Source organism: Sapajus apella, unplaced genomic scaffold, assembly GCF_009761245.1.
Source record: "Sapajus apella isolate SASKATOON/1434 unplaced genomic scaffold, GSC_monkey_1.0 scaffold1, whole genome shotgun sequence".
Lineage (NCBI taxonomy): Eukaryota > Metazoa > Chordata > Mammalia > Primates > Cebidae > Sapajus > Sapajus apella.
In genome coordinates, this window is record NW_022436941.1 from 41,614,635 (window position 1) to 41,637,102 (window position 22,468).

The following is a 22,468-nucleotide window of genomic DNA, read 5'->3' on the forward strand; positions in this document are numbered from 1 at the left end:
AAAAAAAACAAAAAAAAACCTGCCTCAGAATATGTGATATCTATTTGATAGGATGGGAGGATTCAAGTATATTTAAAGATTGTTTTTCTAATTTTAGGAAATGGATATAGATGAAATCTTGAAGAGGGCCGAAACTCATGAAAATGAACCAGGTCCTTTGACCGTAGGAGATGAATTGCTTTCCCAGTTCAAGGTAGATTTAAACAAAATTTTCCTTATAATTGCTTAAATTGAGAGGAATTGAGTTATCGTCATTTAGTGGTTGGTTAATTTTTCTTTAAGCATAATCAGGAATATAATTTTTGCCTTAAAATTTGCTATGTTGTATAAAAACTACTCTCCCTTGTTCAGACAAACCAGTAGCAAACTAATTTGAAAGAGACCAAATCTGTTTATGAAGTTACATTTAGTTGGGTGGAAAGAGCTGTTGTTTCCTAATTAGCAGCTAGAATAGTGCTTGGCAAATAGCATGTCCTTAAATATTTGGGTAAATAAATCAATTAGTGTGATCTCTTATTTAGATTTCCGTGACTGAAAGCTTTCAGCTGATTTTTTATTGAAGCAGTTATTAACGTTCACTTACCACAAATAAGAAAACTCTAGTAAATCAGTCAAAGCAAGCAATAAGGTACTATATGTTGATACTTAATATCCCTGGTTTGTTGAGGGCCAGTGAGTTGAAGGGAGTCCTAAAGCAATATAAGTCAACTGACCTCATGGAGTAGGATAGGTGCCATTTGTTTAGCTATTTTCTATGAACTGTGGTTTTTAAGGATCAATTCATTTCATATGTTAATTTGACAAATATTTATGGAACATCTTCAGTGTACCCCACACAGTGAATAAAAAACTTTTATAATTTTAATGAATCACTCTGGCAACTGTGTGGATGATTGACTGTAGTGAGGCAAGAACTATAGCAGGGAGATAAGATAGAAAACTGTTCAATAATCCTGGTTAAGAGGTGAAGGTTTCTGGAACTGGTACTCTGGGCATGGTCTGATTAATTATTTTTTCCTATAAAGTTTATACTCTTGGCTTTTAATTTGAGTAATAAGTAATTTGAAAACCTGTTAAGTAAATATAGGTTATTTTTATAGCATTTAGTTGGTATGTGTACAGTTGATTTTAAGGCTGTCATTTAAATAACAGGAATCAATGCAGGCTGTATTCAGCCTCATTCTTTATGTAGGATAAGCATAGTTTTTTTGTCTTCACCCAGCTATATATTAATGTAAATTTTAGTGTACTAGTATTGATAGCCATTTTTTCTCTCTGTTTTTTTGAGATGGAGTCTCACTCTGTCACCCAGGCTGGAATACAGTGGCATGATTTTGGCCCACTGCAACCCCCACCTCCTGAGTTCAGGCGATTCTCTTTCCTCAGACTCCCGAGTATCTGGGATTACAAGCGTGTGCCAGTATGCCTGGCTTTTTTTTTGTTTTCTTTTTTTGAGACAGAGTCTCACTCTAGCCCAGGCTGGAGTGCAGTGGCCAGTCTTGGTTCACTGCAACCTCTGCCTGCTAGATCCCGGTTCAAGCAGTTCTCCTGCCTCAGCCTCCCAACTAGCTGAGATTACCGGAATGCACCACCATGCCCAGCTAAGTTTTGTATTTTTAGTAGAGACGGGGTTTAACCGTGTTGGCCAGGCTGGTCTCGAACTCCTGACCTCAAGTGATTGACCCACCAGGGCCTCCCAACGTGCTGGGATTACAGGCATGAGCCACCTTGCCTGGCCATGGTAGTTAGCTTTAATATGTGCTCTCTATATACCAGACCTTGCATAGTAACTTAAATGTGTTATCTTATTTAATCCTCACAATAGTATGCTCTCAGAGCTCTGTGTCTCTGCCAGTAGCTGTTTAGGTAGTGTTTTCGTGATCATAAAAATGCTATTAGATTGTTCTAAGTACTTGATAGATGGACTGGTATGAGAATTTCTGTAGATTATTTAACATGTTAATAGTTAAATAATCTACAGAAATTTTTTTTTGTTATTGTTAACTGCTTTTAGTTCTGTGATGCTACTAATTTTGATGAGCAGTAAGGCAAAAGAAAACATTCCTAGAGGATTATTAGAAGTCATTTCGTTCGATATGCTTTGCCCTAATGAAGAAATGAATCTAGGTTGTTTAGAAGTTAAATTTGGTTTACTCCACAGTCATATTCATTATGCTAAGGATATTTAGGCATGCCAGTTCCTCCGCCTTAAAAAAAAAATTAGGGATCAATTTTTCTGTAACAGTTATTTTAAAAATTCTGAAATTTATCAGGTTGCCAACTTCTCAAATATGGATGAGGATGACATTGAGTTGGAACCTGAAAGAAATTCAAAGAATTGGGAGGAGATTATTCCAGAAGATCAAAGAAGACGATTAGAAGAAGAAGAAAGACAAAAGGAACTTGAGGAAATTTATATGCTCCCAAGAATGAGAAACTGTGCAAAACAGGTGATTTTGTAATTTTTAAGATATTTCTGTAATGTAAAAGTATTCAACCCGGGCTGATTCTTTGAATTACAAGATGATCTAAAACCATTTTCTTTTTGGCCCTTTCAAGAATATCTTCTTCAGCGGATCTCTTCATAACTAGATGATAAATATTCACCTGTAAATATCTCATTTGTCTACTTAGAATAGCAATGTGGTTATTAAGCAGAATGGAAAACAACAAGTAATCAAACTGTCCACCCAGAGATACAATTAATTATTATTGCAGTGTACATCATTCCAATTTTTTTAGTGCATTATCATTTACCTTTATGAGGTATTGGTTCATAGTTTTCTTTTCTTGTAATGTTCTTGATTTGATAATTTTTGCCTCATGAAATGAGAATGATTTCCTCTTATTAAGCTTTTCAAAGAACCAGCTCCTGGTTTTATTGAGTGTGTGTCTGTGTGTGTGTGTGTGTGTGACAGCATCTTGCTCTGTTGCCAAGGCTGGAGTGCAGAGACACAATTTCAGCTGTAACCTTGACCTCCTCGCCTCAGATGATCCTCCCACCTCAGCCTCCCAAGTAACTGGGACTACAGTGTACCCCACCACACCCAGCTGATTTTTGTATTCTTTTTGTAGAGATGGGGGTTTTGCCATGTTGTGCAGGCCGTCTCGAACTTCTGGGCTCATATGATTCATTTGCCTTGGCCTTCCAAAATGTTGGGACTATAGTTATGAAGCAATGCACCTGGCCTCTTTTATTTGGTTTCTTAAGTTGCAAGCTTAGATATAGAAATGTAATCTTTGTTTTCTAATAAATGCTTTTTCTTTAAGCATTGCCTTTTCTGAATTTTTGAAATCTGTTGTTTTTATTTTCCTCAATTTCAGAATTTTAAAAAATTTCCCTTATGACTTATCTTTGACCCACAGGTCCTTTTAGAAGTGTGTTTTAAAATGTTCAAATATTTAGACAATTTTTCAACTATCTTTGTTAATAATTGGTTGTTTAATTCTGTCATCGTTAGAAAGCATGCTTTATGTAATTTTAATTTTTAAAAATTTGTTGGTATTTATTCAGTGGCCTAAATAAACAAATAGCAAATTTTTAAATAACTGTAATAGTGCTATGCCAAGCTATATTGAATCCTTTGCCAAATGGGAAGAATTTTTAAAGTGGAATGTTCCCTTTCTCCAAGACTGTACCATGGAGGAAAGTTTTCTCCAGTCTTCTACCATGCTTCTTTCTCATGAGCACCTGATGGAAGTTTGTGTTATAGTGCCTGAGAGTGGGTGCAGGTGCTCTGAGTTTTAGCTGTTAAGTACTGTGATCTCACAATAGCCTACACTCAGCCATTAATAGATTTTAGCTGATCTCTTCTTACCTGCTTGTATGGTTCTTGATTTCTGTCACCTGTGTTATTCACAGATGAGCCACTGTTCAAGTCTCATCTCTTTTTCTGTTTTTGTAATCTCCTGTATTTCCTTACATTTAGATATGTAGGTTGCCCTGTGATTTCATCTCTCTGATGTTAAATTGAAAAGTTTTAATTTTGTAGATCAGATTTGTTGTTAGAATAGGAGCAATGCCCTTACCAACTTTATACATAACAGCCAGAAGTGGAGCCAAAAATAATAGTTTTGGCCTGAAAGTAGCCATATGTGTTATGTTTTCTTTCTGTTTATTTATTCAAACTCCTAAGTAGTTTTGTTTTACAGTGTGTAAGAATGCAGCATTACATTAGATCTTGTGAAAGGATCAAGGAAGATTAGAAAAAATAAGGTTAAAATACTAGCCTTTACTTCATTTAACTTTCAGCACGTTAGAAGTTCAGAATATGTGCCAAGGCTTTGGAAAAACTCCTAAGACTTAGAGAATATATGGTTTGATGCATATGGATGTTACAAATAGCCTTTTATGTGGGTTCAACTGCCATTTTTTTCTTTCGAATATCTCATTTGTGGAGTTAGAATAGTAATATGTGGATATTGAGCAGAATGGAAAAAAAGAAAACTGTCCACCCAGAGATACGACTAATATTATTGCATTGTACATCATTCCAATTTTTTAAATGCATTATCATTTGCCAAATTAAATTGGAGTTGTATTAATTTGGAACTTTTTCTTCTTTTCGACAGTATGTCATGAATGTTGATTATTCTGCAACCCCATTTTTAATGGTCTGTCAGCATTATATCATACAGATTATTTGTCTGGTCTCTCTTTGATGAATATTTAGATTATTTGCTTTTTGTTTTTGAGACAGTATCTCACTGTGTTGCCCAGGCTGAAATGCAGTGGTGCAGTCATGGCCCACACTGCGGCCTCAACTTCATGGACTCAAACGATCTTCCCAACTCAGCCTCCCAAGTAGCTGAAACTACAGATGCATACTACAGAAATGCCTGGCTAATATTTTAAATTTTTTGTAAATATAAGATCTCACTATGTTCCCTAAGCTGGTCTTGAACTCCTGTTGTCTTCCTGCCCTGGCCTCCCAGTCATGCTGGGATTACAGGGATGAGCTGCTGCACTCAGCCATATTTTTCTTTTATGATGTAAATAACTTTATTGATCAATGTTTCTTTGCAGTTCTGATCTCCTCAGGAAAAAATGCCTAGAAGTTATGTTGCTGGGTCAGTAGAATTACTTTTGAGGCTTTTGATATAATGTTGTCTAATTACCCTTTAAGTCAAAATACCCACCAGAGGTATATGAATGTTTATTTTTCCATACCATTGCCAGTATTGGCTATTGTTGCTTACTTAGTGTTGGTCAAGTTGATAGATTTTAAAAAAAAGAATTGCCTTTTATTGTTACTTTACATTTAAAAAAATTACCAATGAAGAAATCCCATTTTGCATGTTTTTATTTGATGAATTGCTCGTTAATAACCTTTCTCATATTTTTACAGAAGGACTATGGTTATTTTCTTGCAGATTTGTAAGAGTGCTTTAAGTAGTAAGGCTATTAATAACCGATTGTCATTAATGTATTTTTCTCTGTTTGCTTTTTAATTTTGTTTATGGAATGTTTTTGATACATTGAAAAACATTTTTAAGATTCTGACCATCTTTTATAACAGTTTTTGCTCTTAAGATAAAAGCTGTTTTTACACTAAGGTTGGGTAAATTTTTATTTTCCAATTCCAGATTAGTTTCAACGGAAGTGAAGGCAGGCGCAGTAGAAGTAGGAGATACTCTGGATCTGATAGTGATTCCATCTCAGAAAGGAAAAGGCCAAAGAAACGTGGAAGACCACGAACTATTCCTCGGGAGAATATTAAAGGATTTAGTGATGCAGAAATTAGGCGGTAAGATGATAAAAAAACAATCGCTTCAACTTGGTTTTAGTGGAGAATGAAACTAAAATATAAAAATTCCATAATTTTCAAAAATTTTGATGAAGTTTTAGAAGAGGCAAATGTGTGTTATTTGAGGGAATTGGGTGGGTCTGCTTTTGGGTATTTGTTGTAACGGAACAAAACAATTTTGGTGTCTAATCTTTGCATGCTATTTATTGCTAAACTACTTAGACTAAAATTTTTTTTATTAATGTGACTCAGAATAGTGATCCTTTTGTGTAAAACTATTTTTGATAAATCAGATTTTTTAATTAGAAATTCTCACTGCATTTATGACTCCCAAAGTTACTGATTTTTTGTGGGAATAATTTAGTTCTGTATTTTTGTAGTTTCTTAACACCAAGGTGACTTCCTTTTCGGAAGTAACCCTGTTAAAAGCATTTCTGATGTGTTCAAGTAGGAATTGAGGTGAGGTAAGACTGGCCATGTGGGATAAATTGTGGTGTCCATTCAGAATATGTATACATTTCTTTAAGGGGAACACAATAACCACTTGCTTTTGTTTATGTAATAGTTTTGGATATGAAATTTATTAAAATCTTGTTCAGTTTTGTATTTTGAAAGTTTGTTGTTTCTTTCAAGCCATTGTAACTTTTCTCTTTTAAATCTTAGACCTGACAAAATTCCTCATTCTTTCTACCAGAAAACTTAATACATTGTTAGCCTTTTTTAAAGGTACTTTCGTGACCACCTGATTTGCTGGACTTTCCGTCTTTAGTTAGGAAGCATTTTGACTTCACTTTACCTGGATATTTTTCCTCATTTATTAACCACTTACCTAGCTTTCTTAAGTAAAATTTTAATTTTCCATTGTTGGTGTAATACCACACAACCTAATTAAAGGCATTCAGTAAATTTTTTATCAGCACTTGGAATGTGAGGAAGTGTACTATAATTGATAATCATTGTGGAGACACTTCCTATGGTAGCTTTGAACCTTTTTTGGTCTTAAGAAAATAATAAAGTAATTTCTAAAACAAAATTTAGCTTCTGTTGTTTTATTTATACTGATATCTAAACATCATCCTGGGTGTTAAAATAAACCTTGTCTTACTTGGTGTATCTTAATGTTTTAACATTTTTGTTTTTAGCATAGTTCATTCTTAGTAACAGTGCCTTGAATTAACTTTTATACTAACAAGTACTTTCTTATGTCTGTAAACATTAGAAATATATATATAATTTTAGTGAAATCTGAAGCTCACATTTAAACCAAACAATTATTTTCTCTTAGGTTTATCAAGAGCTATAAGAAATTTGGTGGTCCTCTGGAAAGGTGAGTACATTTATCATTCTCATAGAATTATGGAATATATTACATGCTGTCAGCTTTGTTTGTTTGTATGAAACATTTCGGTTTAGCTACTTGGTTAAATTTGCTGTTAATTAACATTTACAAAATTAATGGATAAGGCACATATCAGATTGATTTTTAAAAATGTTTTTGTACTATCCTTAATTTCTGTTCTCAAATTGTTTCTCTGCCACATTGTCCTGGATTTTATGTGTTTCCTGTCATTTATCTGAACAAGAATATATAGAGCATACAGTAGAGTGACATTCAGATTGTGAAATAGAGTGAAACTTAGCTTATCTTAAATGGCGCCATTTCATTTAACATATTTACCTGAAAATTGTATTGTTTTGTTACAGATTAGATGCAATTGCTCGAGATGCTGAATTAGTTGATAAGTCGGAAACAGACCTTAGAAGACTAGGAGAATTGGTACATAATGGTTGCATTAAAGCTTTAAAGGATAGTTCTTCAGGAACAGAACGAACAGGTAACATTAAAATGAGAGTGATTTAAAAGAGAGGCAAATGAAAGTTTCAAAGTATGCTTTATTGAGCTAGATTCGATTTTTTTTTTTTTTTTTCAGATGAGGTTTCACCATGTTGGTCAGGCTGGTCTTGAACTCCCGACCTCAGGTGATCCACCTGTCTTGGCCTCCAAAGTGCTTGGATTACAGGCGTGAGCCACCATGCCTGGCCAATTTGAAATCTTAAATTATTTATTCATCAGTCTTAAAAGATTCTTTATAAAACAAAGCCATTCTGAGTAGGAAACAGAGAACAGAATTGCAATTTTGAAGGCAGTAGAATCTGTTTTTAGAGCCCCTGACACTTTCTGTCCGGGAGGTAAGTCAGAAATTACTGTTTTATATCACTTATATATGCACACGCACACACACACACACACACACACTACAATATGTATTGTCAGTATCTATAGTTTTTTTTTGTTTTTGTTTTTAGTATAGATGACTGGGAAAATGTAAATATACATATATGATACTGGTTTGGGACATATTTATTTTATTATGCTTATTTTGCAGTTCATTTACCTGAATAAAATTATTTGGATAAGATTTAATAAGCAGGGCAAGCATAGTGGCTCACACCTGTAATCCCAGCACTTAGGGAGGCTGAGATGGGAGTTTAGCTTGAACCCAGGAGTTTGAGACCAGCCTGGGCAATATAGTGAGACCCTGTCTGTAAGAAAAATTTAAAAATAAAAATTAACTGGGTGTGATTATACATGCTTGTAGTCTCAGTTACTTGTGAACTGAGATGGGAGGATTGCTTGAGCCTAGGAGGTCAAGGCTGTAGTGAACAATGATTGCACCACTGCACTTCCAGCGTGGGTGACAGAGCGATACCCTGAGTCATCATGCTAGAATTCTTTATTTACAGGCTGACGGTATTAATAGATTGATCCATTTTATATAATTGGTAAAACACTTAGATGAAATACTTTTTGTGAATCTACATCTGCTTCATAATCACTAGTTCATATGTAGTGAAATTTAAGGTTTTCCAGTAATCTCCTTAATAATATAAGGAATATGTACTGTTAAATAACATAAGTAATAACATCGGTTGCTTGGTGTTTATAGAATTATGTTTCATACTTTTAAAAATACTCTTTTTTAAAAAAAAAATCAAGGTGGTAGACTCGGAAAAGTGAAGGGTCCAACGTTCCGAATATCAGGAGTACAAGTGAATGCCAAGCTAGTCATCTCCCATGAAGAAGAATTAATACCTTTACACAAATCCATTCCTTCTGATCCAGAAGAAAGAAAGCAGTGAGTTATTTATTTTCTCCATCGTAAGATTTTTGTTATTCAATAATTGCAAAAGGAATGTGTTGAATTTTTATGGTGTTACTGGCTAGTTTTGAATAAAATTTGAAGAAATAAAGCGTATTTTGAAGTTCTAATGATTCATGTTTTTCAAAATTGATGTTTCAGTAAGGTGGTTACAAACTTACCAGTAGTTATTAACTTTAATGCCAGGTATACTATCCCATGCCACACAAAGCCAGCTCATTTTGATATAGACTGGGGCAAAGAAGATGATTCCAATTTGTTAATTGGTATCTATGAATATGGATATGGAAGCTGGGAAATGATTAAAATGGATCCTGACCTCAGTCTGACACACAAGGTACTGATCTATTTCTTGATTCTGTTGACCATTCATATTGAATTTAATTTATCCTAATTCTTGCTTTTAAATTATGTTGGAAATAATGGGAATCCAGAAACCAAGACCCTAGTTAGTTGTGTGACCTTGGTGTGTTTAGAAGATGCTTTGCATGAAAGGATCAAATTTAAATGATTTTTGAGATTTTGTGTTACTGTGAAATTATATATTATTAAGGCATTAGGTGTATTATTTTTTAGATTATTAGATTAAAAGTTTTATTCCATCATTAACTTAAAAAAATTACTGATACATAATAGATGTAAATATTTTTGGATGCATATGATAATTTGATACATTCATACAACAAGTAAAGATTAAATCAGGGTAACTGGGACATCTGTCACCTTAAATACGTATCTTTTTACACTAGGAACATTCAAATCCTTTCGTAGCTATTTTGAAATGTATAGATTATTGGTAACTATACTTATCCTAGTCATCTATCAAACACTAAGTCTTAATTCTTCCATCTAACTATATATTTGTACCCATTCATCATTAATTTTATTATTCCAGCAAAGAAAAAGATATTCTTAAAATCTTTTATAATATTTTAAAAACATCAGCATTTTAGTATTTTTGGTAATTTGATTACACTATGCTAGCTGAAATCAATTCTTTTTGCCTAAAATGAGAAACACTGGGAGAACTTTCTTATCATTTATGCTGATGTGTTGAGAACCTTTCGATATTGGTGCCTTGTCATTTGTTATGGTGAAGAAAAAATTATGATTTAGATCTTCTAGAAAGATGACAACTTGTATTCTAGCAATTTTTGGGTAAATTATATTTAAATACACTTTTACTGAGAAGGGGAAGAAGGTGTTTAAGGATTATGTAACATTTAATAACAGTGGATGTTAAGTATATTTTTGTGTATTTGAAGGAAATTTACAACTTCATACTTTCTGTTTTCATTTTGAAATGCAATAATCAGGGCTTTTTTTTTTTAAAGTGTATTTAGAATTCTCAGAAAAATTAAACCTTTGGCTCTGGCATAGGTATAAAACTATATTTTGCGTTGAGTTCATTCCTACAAATATTAATAATTGAAACTTGGTGAACAAGTATTTTTATATGGTGAAGCATTTTTTAGCCAACAAATTTCTCGTGTTTATTTATTAAGACAATCTGAAAAAAATGAATTGCTTTTTCAGATCCTTCCAGATGATCCCGATAAAAAACCACAAGCAAAACAGTTGCAGACCCGTGCAGACTACCTCATCAAATTACTTAGTAAAGATCTTGCAAAGAAAGAAGCTCTGAGACTTTCTGGTGCGGTAAGTCAAAACTCACATGCCTACGAGCAGTTTACTTTTCAGTAAGATAAATTTAGTTTGCTTCACCATGCTAAACATTTGTAGTCAATATGAGCTTATATAAATGGATTTTTCTGGCCGGGCGCGGTGGCTCGCACCTGTAATCCCAGCATTTTGGGAGGCCGAGGTGCGCAGATCATAAGGTCAAGAGATCGAAACCATCCTGGCCAACATGGTGAAACCCTGTCTCTACTAAAAAATATAAAAATTAGCTGGGCGTGGTGGCACGCACCTGTAGTCCCAGCCACTCGGGAGGCTGAGGCAGGAGAATTGCTTGAACCTGGGAGGCGGAGGCTGCAGTGAGCCAAGATCGTGCCACTGCACTCCAGTCTGGTACCTGGTGACAGAGCAAGACTCCGTCTCAAAAAAAAAAAATAAAAAATAAATGGATTTTTCTGTAATTAAGTAGTTTTATTTGATGTTACCATATTCAGATTTTACCTTAAATTGTCTCAGCATACATGTTAAAACTATATTTTAGAAGTAGGATTCTTTTTTTTTTTTTTTCTCTAGTTTTGGAGAGGGATAGAGAAAACTCATTTAGAGTGTGGAGTACTTTTTGAGAAATCAAGCACAGATAGTTGTTTTACTTAGAGTTGTTAAGAGTGCTTAAGGGACAATGTCATACGTTGCTAAGCTTACTGAAAAAGAGGGAAAAAGACACAAAAAAGGAGGTCATTTGAAACTTAGAGCAGCCTTTAGAAATTTACCTGTGACCATAATGTCGATAACTACCTGTGTAGTGTTAAAAATTATTCCTAATGCTGTTTCTTGTGCTGTTGAAGTAAGCTGAAGGTGATAATAATCAAAGAGTGTAAAACATTTGTTTCTACTTCTCTCTGATCTTTTTTCAAAGAAATAATAATTGGTTTGTCTATATTATTTACATTAATATTATGTTTGACTCATTAAGTTATATTACTTTTATTGAGTTTCTGATGTTAGTGCAGCTTATTACCAGTAGACTAAGGATCAGGTAGGAGTATGTGTTTTAGCCATTAGATTTAATGTTTATGAAGTGTTTAAAAATGAAATATATAGAGTTGGTTAAAATTAAGTAATGATTTTTAGGGAAGTTCAAAGAGGAGAAAAGCAAGAGCTAAGAAGAATAAAGCAATGAAGTCTATAAAAGTGAAAGAGGAAATAAAGAGTGATTCTTCTCTGCCTTCTGAGAAGTCTGATGAAGACGATGATAAAGTAAGAATGTGTTTTAGAATAGCAACCTTTTCTATGGAAAGGGAATATGCCATGTTTTTGTGTACTCAACATTTAAAATTTGAACTAACCCCTTAAAATTTATATTTTAGGTACTGAAGTGTGTGTGTGTGTGTGTGTGTGTGCGCGCGCGTGCACACATGCGCGCGTGCGCTTAAGGTTCATAACATAGTCTCATTTATAGAACAGTATTCTACCTATCCAGTAGATACTCTATAGCACTAGAGACACAGAGCAAAGGCCCTTCCTTTTCAAACATTTGCCAGTTTGATGAGCTTCTGTCTCCTTTAATTGTATTATGAACTTGAATGGGACTGGCTTACCTTAGTTTATAGGAAGGTAAACGTTGCATGTATCATTATTAGGGGGATTCTTGGCTGTCTTTCAGAATCCACATACATGCAATCTGTAGTCATGTGAAGAAAAGTTAGTCTTTGTTAATTTGGTTAGTAATACATTGGCCATACTTGCACTTTCCAGGATGAGATCAGTTCTGTGAAACATCCAAATAAAAAAATTAAAACAGAAAGAGACAGTGAAGAAAAACCTGAGCCAGATGTTTGTATAAAGAAGGAACCAGAAGAAAAGAGGGAAGCAAAAGAAAAGGAGAATAAAAAGGAACTTAAAAGGGAGATAAAAGAAAAAGAGGATAAGAAAGATATAAAGGAAAAAGATTTTAAAGAAAAAAGAGAAAACAAAGTAAAAGAAGCTATACAGAAAGAAAAAGACATTAAAGAAGAAAAGGTATGCAAATCATAATAAAAAATTTAGAAAGTAAAACAATCAGCACATTTACATTTTAGGAGACTAAATGGCCTATCTCAGCCTATATTAGTCTCAATAACTGAGTTCTGCAGAAGTATGTGTGGGTATGTAGTAGAGGAGAATAATAGGTTTGAACACTCTTTAATGCCTTACCTTCAGAGGAACATTACAGAGTAGCTTTGATTTTTTGTTTCCCCAAATAAAATTGGGGAAAAAACAAATTAAATTTTTAAGATGAAGATATTCAAAGAGAATGAGCACTTGTGGAATAAAATGAGACAGTAATTATTTTCTGGAAGTGTTACTCAATTTGCCTTTGTTGTTATTGGGGTTTTGTTTTTGTTTTCTTTTCACTTTTACTTCAGTTGAGTGAATCCAAGTCTGATAGTAAGGAAAGATCCAAGAAATCTTCAGCATCAGATGCTCCAGTTCATATCACTGCAAGTGGTGAACCAGTTCTCATATCTGAAGAATCTGAAGAGCTGGATCAGAAAACATTCAGCATTGTAAGCAGTAGACTTTCTGATTATTAGTATTAATTCATATAACATTTAAGTTAAAGTTTGTCATTTAAAGGTTTTAATTTAGAGCCACATTTGAATCTATTGTAGTTTAGATTGATAAAAGCAGTATATTTAAAATTTGAAGGCTGTCTTAATTTTATTCTATTCTATTTTTGAGATAATGTCTCTCTCTGTCACCCAGGCTGGAGTGCAGTAGTGCAATCATGGGTCACTGCAGCCTTAAACTCCTGGGTTCAGGTGCTCTTCCTGCCACACCCTCTTGAGTAGCTGAGACTAGAGGCATATGCCCCACTCCCAGCTAATTTTTAGGTTTTTGTAAAGATGGGACCTTGTTATGTTACCCAGCCTGGTCTCGAACTGCTTGACTTAAGCAGTCATGAGCTATCATACCCAGCTGATGTCTTAAATTTAGAAGCAACTCAGAAAAGCTCTTTAATAAAAACTTTAAGTAGAGGGGTTTAACAAGTACTTTGAGTGAACTTTTTTTTTCACCAGCTTTAGGATTTCAAGTTTTCAATTCCCAAACGTCATTAAAAAAATATATATATATGTGTGTGTATATATATATATATGTATGTATGTATGTATATGTACACACACACATATACGTATATGTAATAGTGCTTCTTATCTATGGTGAAGGACTAGTTTTTTTCCCAGTCCTTTACAAACCATTATTTTTTAAAAAAAATACAGTAAGAATGAAATGTTTCACTAGAAAAGTGAAATAAGAAAAAATTATGTACAAAATATGAGCCTAATGTTTTGTTAGTACATGCAGTAGCTATAGAGTTGCATTGTCAAATTACTGTACAAGTTTCTAAATAAGCTTAGTTTCTGTACCTGTTATTTATGTATTTGTTTTAATTTACTCAATGTATATATTCATTATTTACTGAACATAATTATACAGTTATGTAATTACTTAATATAACAGTATGTATATGGTTAGTAGTACTGACTCTGGAGGCAGAATGCTGCTATTTGGAAACTTAAGTATGAAGATTAAATGAATTGGTACATGTAAAGTTTGCAGTTAATGCTGTCTCCAAAAAAAGCTCAGAAAGCTCAGAAATTGATAGTGGTTGTTGTATATGTTGTTCCTAAATTCAGGCATCTGAAGCAGATTGAGACTGAAACCAGAAAGGAATAATAATTTTAGAGAAAAAAGACTGAGTAATATGAGACAGATACGGAGTTTTCAGAGCTTGAACTAGAACTAGGAAATACTTTCTTACAGAGCATAACTGAAGGAAACATTTATAGTATGATATATAAATGTGTTGTGTTTATATATAGTTACAATATGCACAAATCTGTATATAAGTATATATTCCTTTATTTTCTCTTTAGAGATTTCTAGAATCTGAATCTTTTGTACCAGTTTGAGCAGTTAACATACTTCAATCACGTGTTAGACCTGGGTGTCAGTTTTGTCACTAGTATTAATCAAATCCTATACTTGAAAGATGGGAAATTTTACCTTCTTAAATTATATTTATTTTCAATCCATTAATGTCCTTCTAGATCCCCAGCTTACCCTCTTGTCCTGCTTTTCTTCTTCTTTTGCACTGTGATTAGACAATGTTGATTTAATGGACCCACTGATGTATTTCCTACTGATTTCACAACAAGCCCTAATAAAGTTCAAATATTGTTCATGCTCTTAAAATATATTGGTTCCTACCACAGTCTTCCTGTTCTCCCTACTTTGAGCTGGTGACATTCTTCCAATCACTGAGAATACTGGAGATATTAAAAACTGCTGTGGCTCCTATCTTCCATTGAATTTAGTTGTGTGTATTTATCTCTTCTGCAGGTTCACTGGCTGGGATTTCTTCTTTTTCAAAGTTACCTTTTTTTTTTTTTTTTTTAAACTTACTCTGGGTGAGAGTGGGGTGAAGTGGTATTCTTTTGCTTTTTTGACGTGAAAACATTAAACTCTTCACTTGAACTACTTCCCCTATTCTGTGTTCCACTAATGAATGAGGTGAAATTGTGTCTATTGCCACTACCCACCCCCCCGACCCCTCACCGACACACACATTTCTTTTTTAGTCTTCTGACTTTTTCATGTAACTATTGGAATGGAAAAATTCCTACTATATGCAATGCATGAATTCCCTCCCCTTTAATCTTAAATGATATTTTGTGTATTACGGAAATGAGGAATGGAATAATTTTTAAACGTGGACTCTGGAGCCAGGCTTTCTGGCTTGTATAAGATTTTTACCTCTAAGTAAGGAATTCCATTGTATTTGAGAATAGCTCTGAATATTTTGAAATTCAGTTGCCTTTCTGAGTCTTCACTCTATAAACTTATTTGCCTCATTTGGCACCGTGATTTTCATTATCTTTTACTGGTTGTCTTCCTAAATGACAGTATAACTTAGCAGTCAATGAAAAAGCAGAGTCTAAGGTCAGTTAGAGCTGGGTTTAACAGATGTCATGTTTTTCTAAGTTTCAGTTTCTCCTATAAAACATATTAAATACTATTGCAAAGGACTATTGTCAGGGTCAGGTGAGGTACATGTAAAGCAAAACCCACCCAGCCTCTGGCATCTAATAAGTGCTTTGCAAGTATGAGTCCAGTTACTATCTTCAGGTGTCAGCCTTAGCATAGTTTTTAGTCATCAATTCTATTGGTTTCCCCTGCTCACATCCAGTCACTGTAACAAAATCCTGTTGGCTCTACCACATTGATCTTAGCATAGCCATCTCTTTTTCTGAGTTATTGCAGTACCTTCATATGCTATTCTCACTGCTTCCTCCCTGCGCATACCTCTGTGTGGACTCCACATAGCAACCCCAGTAATCATGACTTACAGGGATAATAAAGGCACACCATTATATTTCTGTGTTTAAAATGCTGCAATGGCTTTCCATCTCATTTAGGAGAAAAGATTCTTAACAGTCTGAAACCAGCCTGGTAGCATCTAGTCAACTCCCATTATCACCAGCCACTTCTCACACTCACTTGGTTCCAGGAACACAGGCATCCATACTTTTTTTAAAGACATTTCAAACAAGTTTTAGGACATTTTTGTTTGTTTTTTATTCTACTTGGAATAGCTTACTCCTTCATTTTCTTTAGGTGTCCTCTCAAATGTTGCCCTTCTCTGAAATCTTTCATAAGATGGGAAGCTCCCTGCTCTTTCTTGCTTTATTTTTCTTTATTACAGTTGTTGTCTAACACATTATTTCTTATTTATTTACTGGCTGTCTTACACTAGAGTCCAGGTTCCATAAAGGCAGGATCTGTTCTACTTGCAGCCCGATTTTCTGGATCTGGAACAATGCCTAGAACATAGTAACACAGTAAACTTATATATGTTAGATAAATTATTTTCTAGCAGAATATAAACTGCTAAAGTTGAACAAAAAATGGGAAACATAAAGAACAGCAATGAATAACACTAAAAATTAAAAAGGAAATTTAAGATTTCCCCTTCTTAAAGCATCAGATCTGAGTGAATTCTAATTTTATTTATAGTAAGAGAGGTTCATCAGAGCAGTGGTGTAAGGACTTATTATTTTCTCTGTTTTGAGATAGGTTCTTACTCTTGCCCAGGCTGGAGTGCCAGTGGCATGATCACAGCTCATTGCAGTCTCAGCCTCCTGGGTTCAAGCAGTCCTCCCACCTTGACCTCCTGAGTAGCTGGGACTACAGGTGTGCACCACCATCCCTGGCTAATTTTTTTTTTTTTTAATAGGATCAGGGTCTCACTGTTGCCCAGGCCAATCTCAAACTCCTGAACTCAAGTGATCCTCCCACCTCAGCTTCCCAAAGTCCTGGGGTTACAGGCATGAGCCACCATGCCTGACCTAATTTCTTAATAAATGATGTTGGATAATCTAAATGTATTGTCTGATGTTGACCCATCATCCTTACATTCTGAGAACTAAACCAACGTGCTTTTTGTGAATATAATGTTAAACTTTAACTTTTTTTGCGTTTACAAATTTTATCTGAAGTTTGTTAGTAATATTTTTATTCTGACTTTGATATAAGGTTGTAGTTCTTACTGCTACAATAAAACACAATTCTTAATATGCCATCCTTTTATTAGCATGTCAGGAATGTGCAGCCCAAGGAAAAGGTTACTCTTTGACCCTCTACTCCCCAACCACCCAAAATATGAAGAGCAAGTCATTATTACCATCTTCTGTTGTCCCAAATGTTTGAAAGAATAGACAATTTATACATCTAGCTATACTGATTATAATAGTTTTGCTAAAATTGTTTTACTCTGTGTTACAGTGGATAGTAGGATATTGTTATGCTCTGAAAGATTTTACTATTTTTTAATATTCTATATTTAAGACTTCTTGTAATAGTGTGCTACAGTTTAAAAAGTAACTATTTATGTAGAAGCTAAGTAAATCCAAAGCTTTACTTATGCAAAGACTAATTTTAAATGATAACGGAAAGGTTTGCTTTCCTGAAAAAAATCTAAAGGGGAAAGAACCCTGTTGTATTAGATTTGTGAAGTGAGATTTAATTGCTTATTTTGCTATCAAACAATGTTACAGTATTATACTCATGTAAATATCATTAAAGGAGGTAGATCTTGTTGAATTTATATTTTAATACATGTGTTTATGTTCTTGTTTTCTCATTTTAAAGTGTAAGGAAAGAATGAGGCCTGTTAAAGCAGCTTTGAAACAACTTGATAGACCTGAGAAAGGCCTTTCGGAAAGAGAACAACTAGAACATACTAGACAGTGTTTAATAAAAATTGGAGACCATATCACAGAATGTCTAAAAGAGTATACAAATCCTGAACAAATTAAGCAATGGAGAAAGTAAGTGATACACTTTTCAGGAAGTGTTAATTATGTATTATATAACTCTCATCTGTATTTTGTTTTCTTTCCTGATTCTGAAATTTAGGTAACAAGATAATGTTTACAGAAGTAACCTGAGGATGATTGCTTTAATTTTTTTCCCTTTAACGTTTTTTATTTATGAATGGTTAAATATGTATCATGGTAGGTAACATGTCATCTCTGAAAGCTGTTTCATTAAAATTCAGGTTGCATTTTTTTTAAAAAGTCTTTGCAATTTACCAAATTAATCTCAGTAATAGCTTTTGAAATTGGTATTCCCACAGAGTTTATTGTTTCATGAATTTAGCAGTTTACCTCCTGTATACATGTATAAAGATGTAAAAATGAACATCCTCAAGCAATGTAAAATGCAAAAAAATTAGGAAAATAAAAGTAAGGTGGTACATTATTCTTAAAGCTAAATTTAGCTAATAAGGATTTTATTAAAATTATTCTTTACTTTTTTTAGTGTAAACATGCTTGGCTTCTGTCTTTGACGTTAAACAGGAACTATAAAATTTGAAAGCCTGGTAACTTTCATTTCAGTAATGCCGTTTGCCAAGAATGGATTATCATTTTTGGAGGGCCACTGAATGAAAATATTTAGTTGTATATTACATACCAATTTTTAAATCCTTATAATTAGGGCTTAGATTTTTGAGGTTTGAAGAGTTAGAATGGCCACCTTACCTGTTTTCTAGGTGAGAAATAAGGAATATCTTACTGAAATTACACGGTGAATTTGGTTGAAAGTGAATTTAAAAATGAGCAAAGAATAAAAGAATTTGAATTAAAATTTTAAACAAAATAAGAAATTACACAGTGACTAGTACAGATAGGTACCATTTCAAATTTGATATGTCATTAGGAAAGGGTGGGGAAACCTTTGGAAGAAGAGAGACTAATACCCAGGAGACTTAACTGTTTCATTCTGTTCTGTCATTTTACATCCAAAAGCTATGCTGTCACCTTACTTTTCTTTACTCAGTTGGGCAGATTACCTTTTTGGTTTCCTTGTTTTGTTCTCAGTTACCTTGATTTAATATTCCTTGTTGTTCATTCCTGCTGCCACTATCCCTGGTTAAACCAAATTCCCTCAAGGGGGTGATGGGGAAGGAAAGAACTCAACTTGGGAATATCCTATAAAGTAAATTAGCTTTTGCTGTCTTGTGAAAATTTTGATTGATTGATTGATTGACGGAGTCTTGCTCTGTTGCCCAGGCTGGAGTGCAGTGGCACAATCTTGGGTGCAGGCTCCACCTCCTGGGTTCAAGTGATTCTCCTGCCTCAGTCTCCCTGGTAGCTGGGACTACAGGCCCACACTTGGCCAGTTTTTTATTTTTAGTAGAGATGGGATTTCACCATGTTGGCCTGACTGGTTTTACTCTCCTGACCTCAAGTGATTCCCCCCACCTCAGCCTCCCAGTGTGCTGAGATTACAAATGTAAGCCACTATGCCTGGCCTATTTTTATTTTTTTGAGATGGAGTATTGCTCTGTCACCCAGGCTAGAGTGCAGTGACACAATCTCGGCTCACTGCAGCCTCTGCCTCCCGGGCTCAAGTGATCCTTCCACCTCAGCCTCCAGAGTAGCTAGGACTACAAGGCGTGCACCACCATACCCAGCTAAATTTTTGTATTTTTTGTAGAGACAGAGTTTCACCACATTGGCCAGGTTTATCTCAAACTCCTGAGCTCAAGTGATCTGCCTGCCTTGGCCTCCCAGAGTGCAGGGGGAAATTTGTTTTTTTACTGCCGAAACAAGGAAAAAAAGTACCTTATATTAAGACCTATCATTAATTGGCTGACCCTCTCCCCTCAAGAACAGTTATTGTATAGAATGAAGGAAGTTGGAGAACTAAGCTACAATTATAGAACAGTTGGCATTAAGCAAGTGTTACAGTAGTTATCATAGTGACCTTTATTTTTTTGCTTACAGTGTTTCTTTCAATATATTTTTTGACCAAATTTCTTAAAAACAACTGAAATGCAACAGTCGTTTTTATCACTATAATAAAGTGTTTCTTTCAATATATATTTTTGACCGAATTTCTTAAAAACAACTGAAATGCAACAGTAGTTTTTATTTAAAGATCACTATAATAAAGTGATGGCTAAAATAGAATGTACATTTCTACTGTAGTAGTCTATCAAATGTACCTCATTCTAGCTGATGCTTTTAATAGTATTATTTGTAGGAAATATGAACAGTTATTTAATCAGTTTACACAAGAAAAAAATAGATTCCGATGAAAAGCATTTTAGGGCTGGGGCTGCTGAATGACGAAATACCTAGGGCCTAAACTCATTTTAAAAAGGCACTAATTCTTGAGTTTGTGTAAGTGCTGATGTTTGTCTCAGCTCTGAGGCTTTGTTCAAGATCTGACAGTTGTTCAGATGATATGATTAAAAGTGGAATCTAATTCCTGACTAGACTTTTTAGGGGAAAATATATTTTTAGAAGGAATTTACTTGTGAACAAAAGGTACTTCATTAACTTCCTACCTTTTATGAGTTAACTGTGGAATGTAGATATGTTTGAAATAGTCTGTGAATTTATATAAAGGCTAGATGAATTTTCTCCCTTCTGTGGATTTCAGTTCAGTAAGGTATCATTCAGTATATTCTCTCAGTAAATTTGCTTTTAAAATTTATTTCAAGGTAAATATACCTCAACTGTATATTTGAATCTTCTGGGGACTGCTGCCCTTAGAACTTAACATTTCTTTTCTTTTTGGAGATATACCTGACAATTACAGATGTTAAGTATTTAAGGTATATAGTTTGATAATTTGATATACACATGCATTGTGAAATAATCATCACAATCTATGATTAATTATTGATGCCTCCCTTGGGATGGGAAGAGATACTAAGCTGTACCTCATTTATGGTGTTTGGTCATGTTACTCTTGGGATCATTGCCTTACCATTATAAAATGACAGTTACTTTTTAATGCTTTATTTAAGACAATTCTTTACAAGCATAATCCATATTATCTGATGGCATTTCCACTCCATCTATACCATACCTGTCCCTTATATGTGTTATCAGGATCACAATATGAATCTGAGTCACTTCCTTAATTTATATCTTTGGTGCATTTCAAATTAGGATTGATTACTGCTTTTCATTCCAGTGACTAAAATGAAGTGACTTCATTTTAGTAAAATGAAGAGAAATAAAATTTAATGTTTAGTTTCACTGGAGTCTTCTTCATATATGAAGTTTTAAAAAATACATAGAAGAATTAATATCCTTAGAGTTTGTTACATAGAAGGCTGTAAATGTGTGTTTCTATCTGGAGGGAAGGAGTTCCATGAAAAAACTAAATATTTGCCACCAGACTAACTTAATTTGCCTTTTTTTTCTTCTAGAAACCTGTGGATATTTGTATCTAAGTTTACTGAATTTGATGCAAGAAAACTACATAAATTATATAAGCATGCTATTAAAAAACGGCAGGAATCTCAGGTAAACTTGCCATTATATTTTTTTCCTTAATTTATATAATTAAAACCATGAGACATTTTTTTTCTTTTGAGACAAGGTTTTTGCTCTTGTTGCTCAGGCTGAAGTACAATGGTGCGATCTTGGTTGAACGCAACCTCTGCCTTCCGTGTTAAAGCGATTCTCCTTCCTCAGCCTCACGAGTAGCTGGGATAACAGGCATATGCCACCACACCCAGCTAATTTTGTATTTTTAATAAACACAAGGTTTCTCCATGTTGGTCAGGCTGGTCTCGAACTCCCGACCTCAGGTGATCCACCTGTGTCAGTCTCCCAAAGTGCTGAGTTTACAGGCATGAGCTACCACACCTGGCCCAAAACATTCTTTTTACAAAACAATTCGATTAATAAATACAGAATGAATGAGAGAAATTTTAAAAATCACCATTGAATACCACAGTAGTAATTGTTGCAGGCAAGATTCACAGAAGGGAGGTAAAATTAATGGGCAAGAAAATAGATATTGGCAGATCTCCTCTGAAATGTTTATTAATTATAAAGGGAAAACAGTAATTTTATAGAGAAAGTTGCCTAACCCACCTTAAGCAATCAAGGTTAATGTCACCAGTAGTTTAACACATATCAGCATCATGAACCCTCTGATAACAGTGTACTGAGAAAGGCACATCACCCATGTGGAATTCTTGCCAAAAATATATAATATAAATGTTTTTATGTGAAAATACCAGATAAGTGCTACTTGAGTGATGTTCTGTAAAATAAAGAGTGCTCTGGTAAGGAGCTGTCACAGAGGAAGACATAACAACTAAGTGTAATATGGGATTCCAAATTGAATTCCCAAGAACATTAGTGGAAAAATGTGAAATCTGAATGATGTCTGTACTCAGTTAGGTGTTACATCAATGTTAATTATTTGGTTTTGATCATTATACTATGTTTATATGATAGTAACATTAGGAGAAGCTAGGTGAAGGGTATGTGGAAACTCAGTATTATTTTTGCAACTTTTCTGTTAATTTATTTCAAAGTGAAAAAATATCTTTAAGTCATGGGTCAA

The 22,468-nt window shown here is 34.1% G+C and overlaps 1 protein-coding gene across 2 annotated transcripts in view; it reads left to right on the top strand.

Annotated features, from left to right (window-relative positions):
* The window catches only part of CHD1 (chromodomain helicase DNA binding protein 1), a 73,894-nt gene that overhangs the window by 46,761 nt on the left and 4,665 nt on the right, over positions 1-22,468 (top strand). The window contains exons 22-34 of one of the 2 annotated variants that reach the window (XM_032275613.1): positions 98-193; positions 2,274-2,450; positions 5,587-5,747; positions 7,033-7,074; positions 7,452-7,582; positions 8,746-8,884; positions 9,095-9,245; positions 10,445-10,567; positions 11,678-11,803; positions 12,302-12,565; positions 12,952-13,092; positions 17,738-17,916; positions 21,318-21,414. In XM_032275613.1, the coding sequence (XP_032131504.1) occupies positions 98-193; positions 2,274-2,450; positions 5,587-5,747; positions 7,033-7,074; positions 7,452-7,582; positions 8,746-8,884; positions 9,095-9,245; positions 10,445-10,567; positions 11,678-11,803; positions 12,302-12,565; positions 12,952-13,092; positions 17,738-17,916; positions 21,318-21,414 (1,827 nt within the window). The remainder of the gene's footprint in view (positions 1-97; positions 194-2,273; positions 2,451-5,586; positions 5,748-7,032; positions 7,075-7,451; positions 7,583-8,745; positions 8,885-9,094; positions 9,246-10,444; positions 10,568-11,677; positions 11,804-12,301; positions 12,566-12,951; positions 13,093-17,737; positions 17,917-21,317; positions 21,415-22,468) is intronic. The other variant, XM_032275614.1, reaches the window with a different exon arrangement.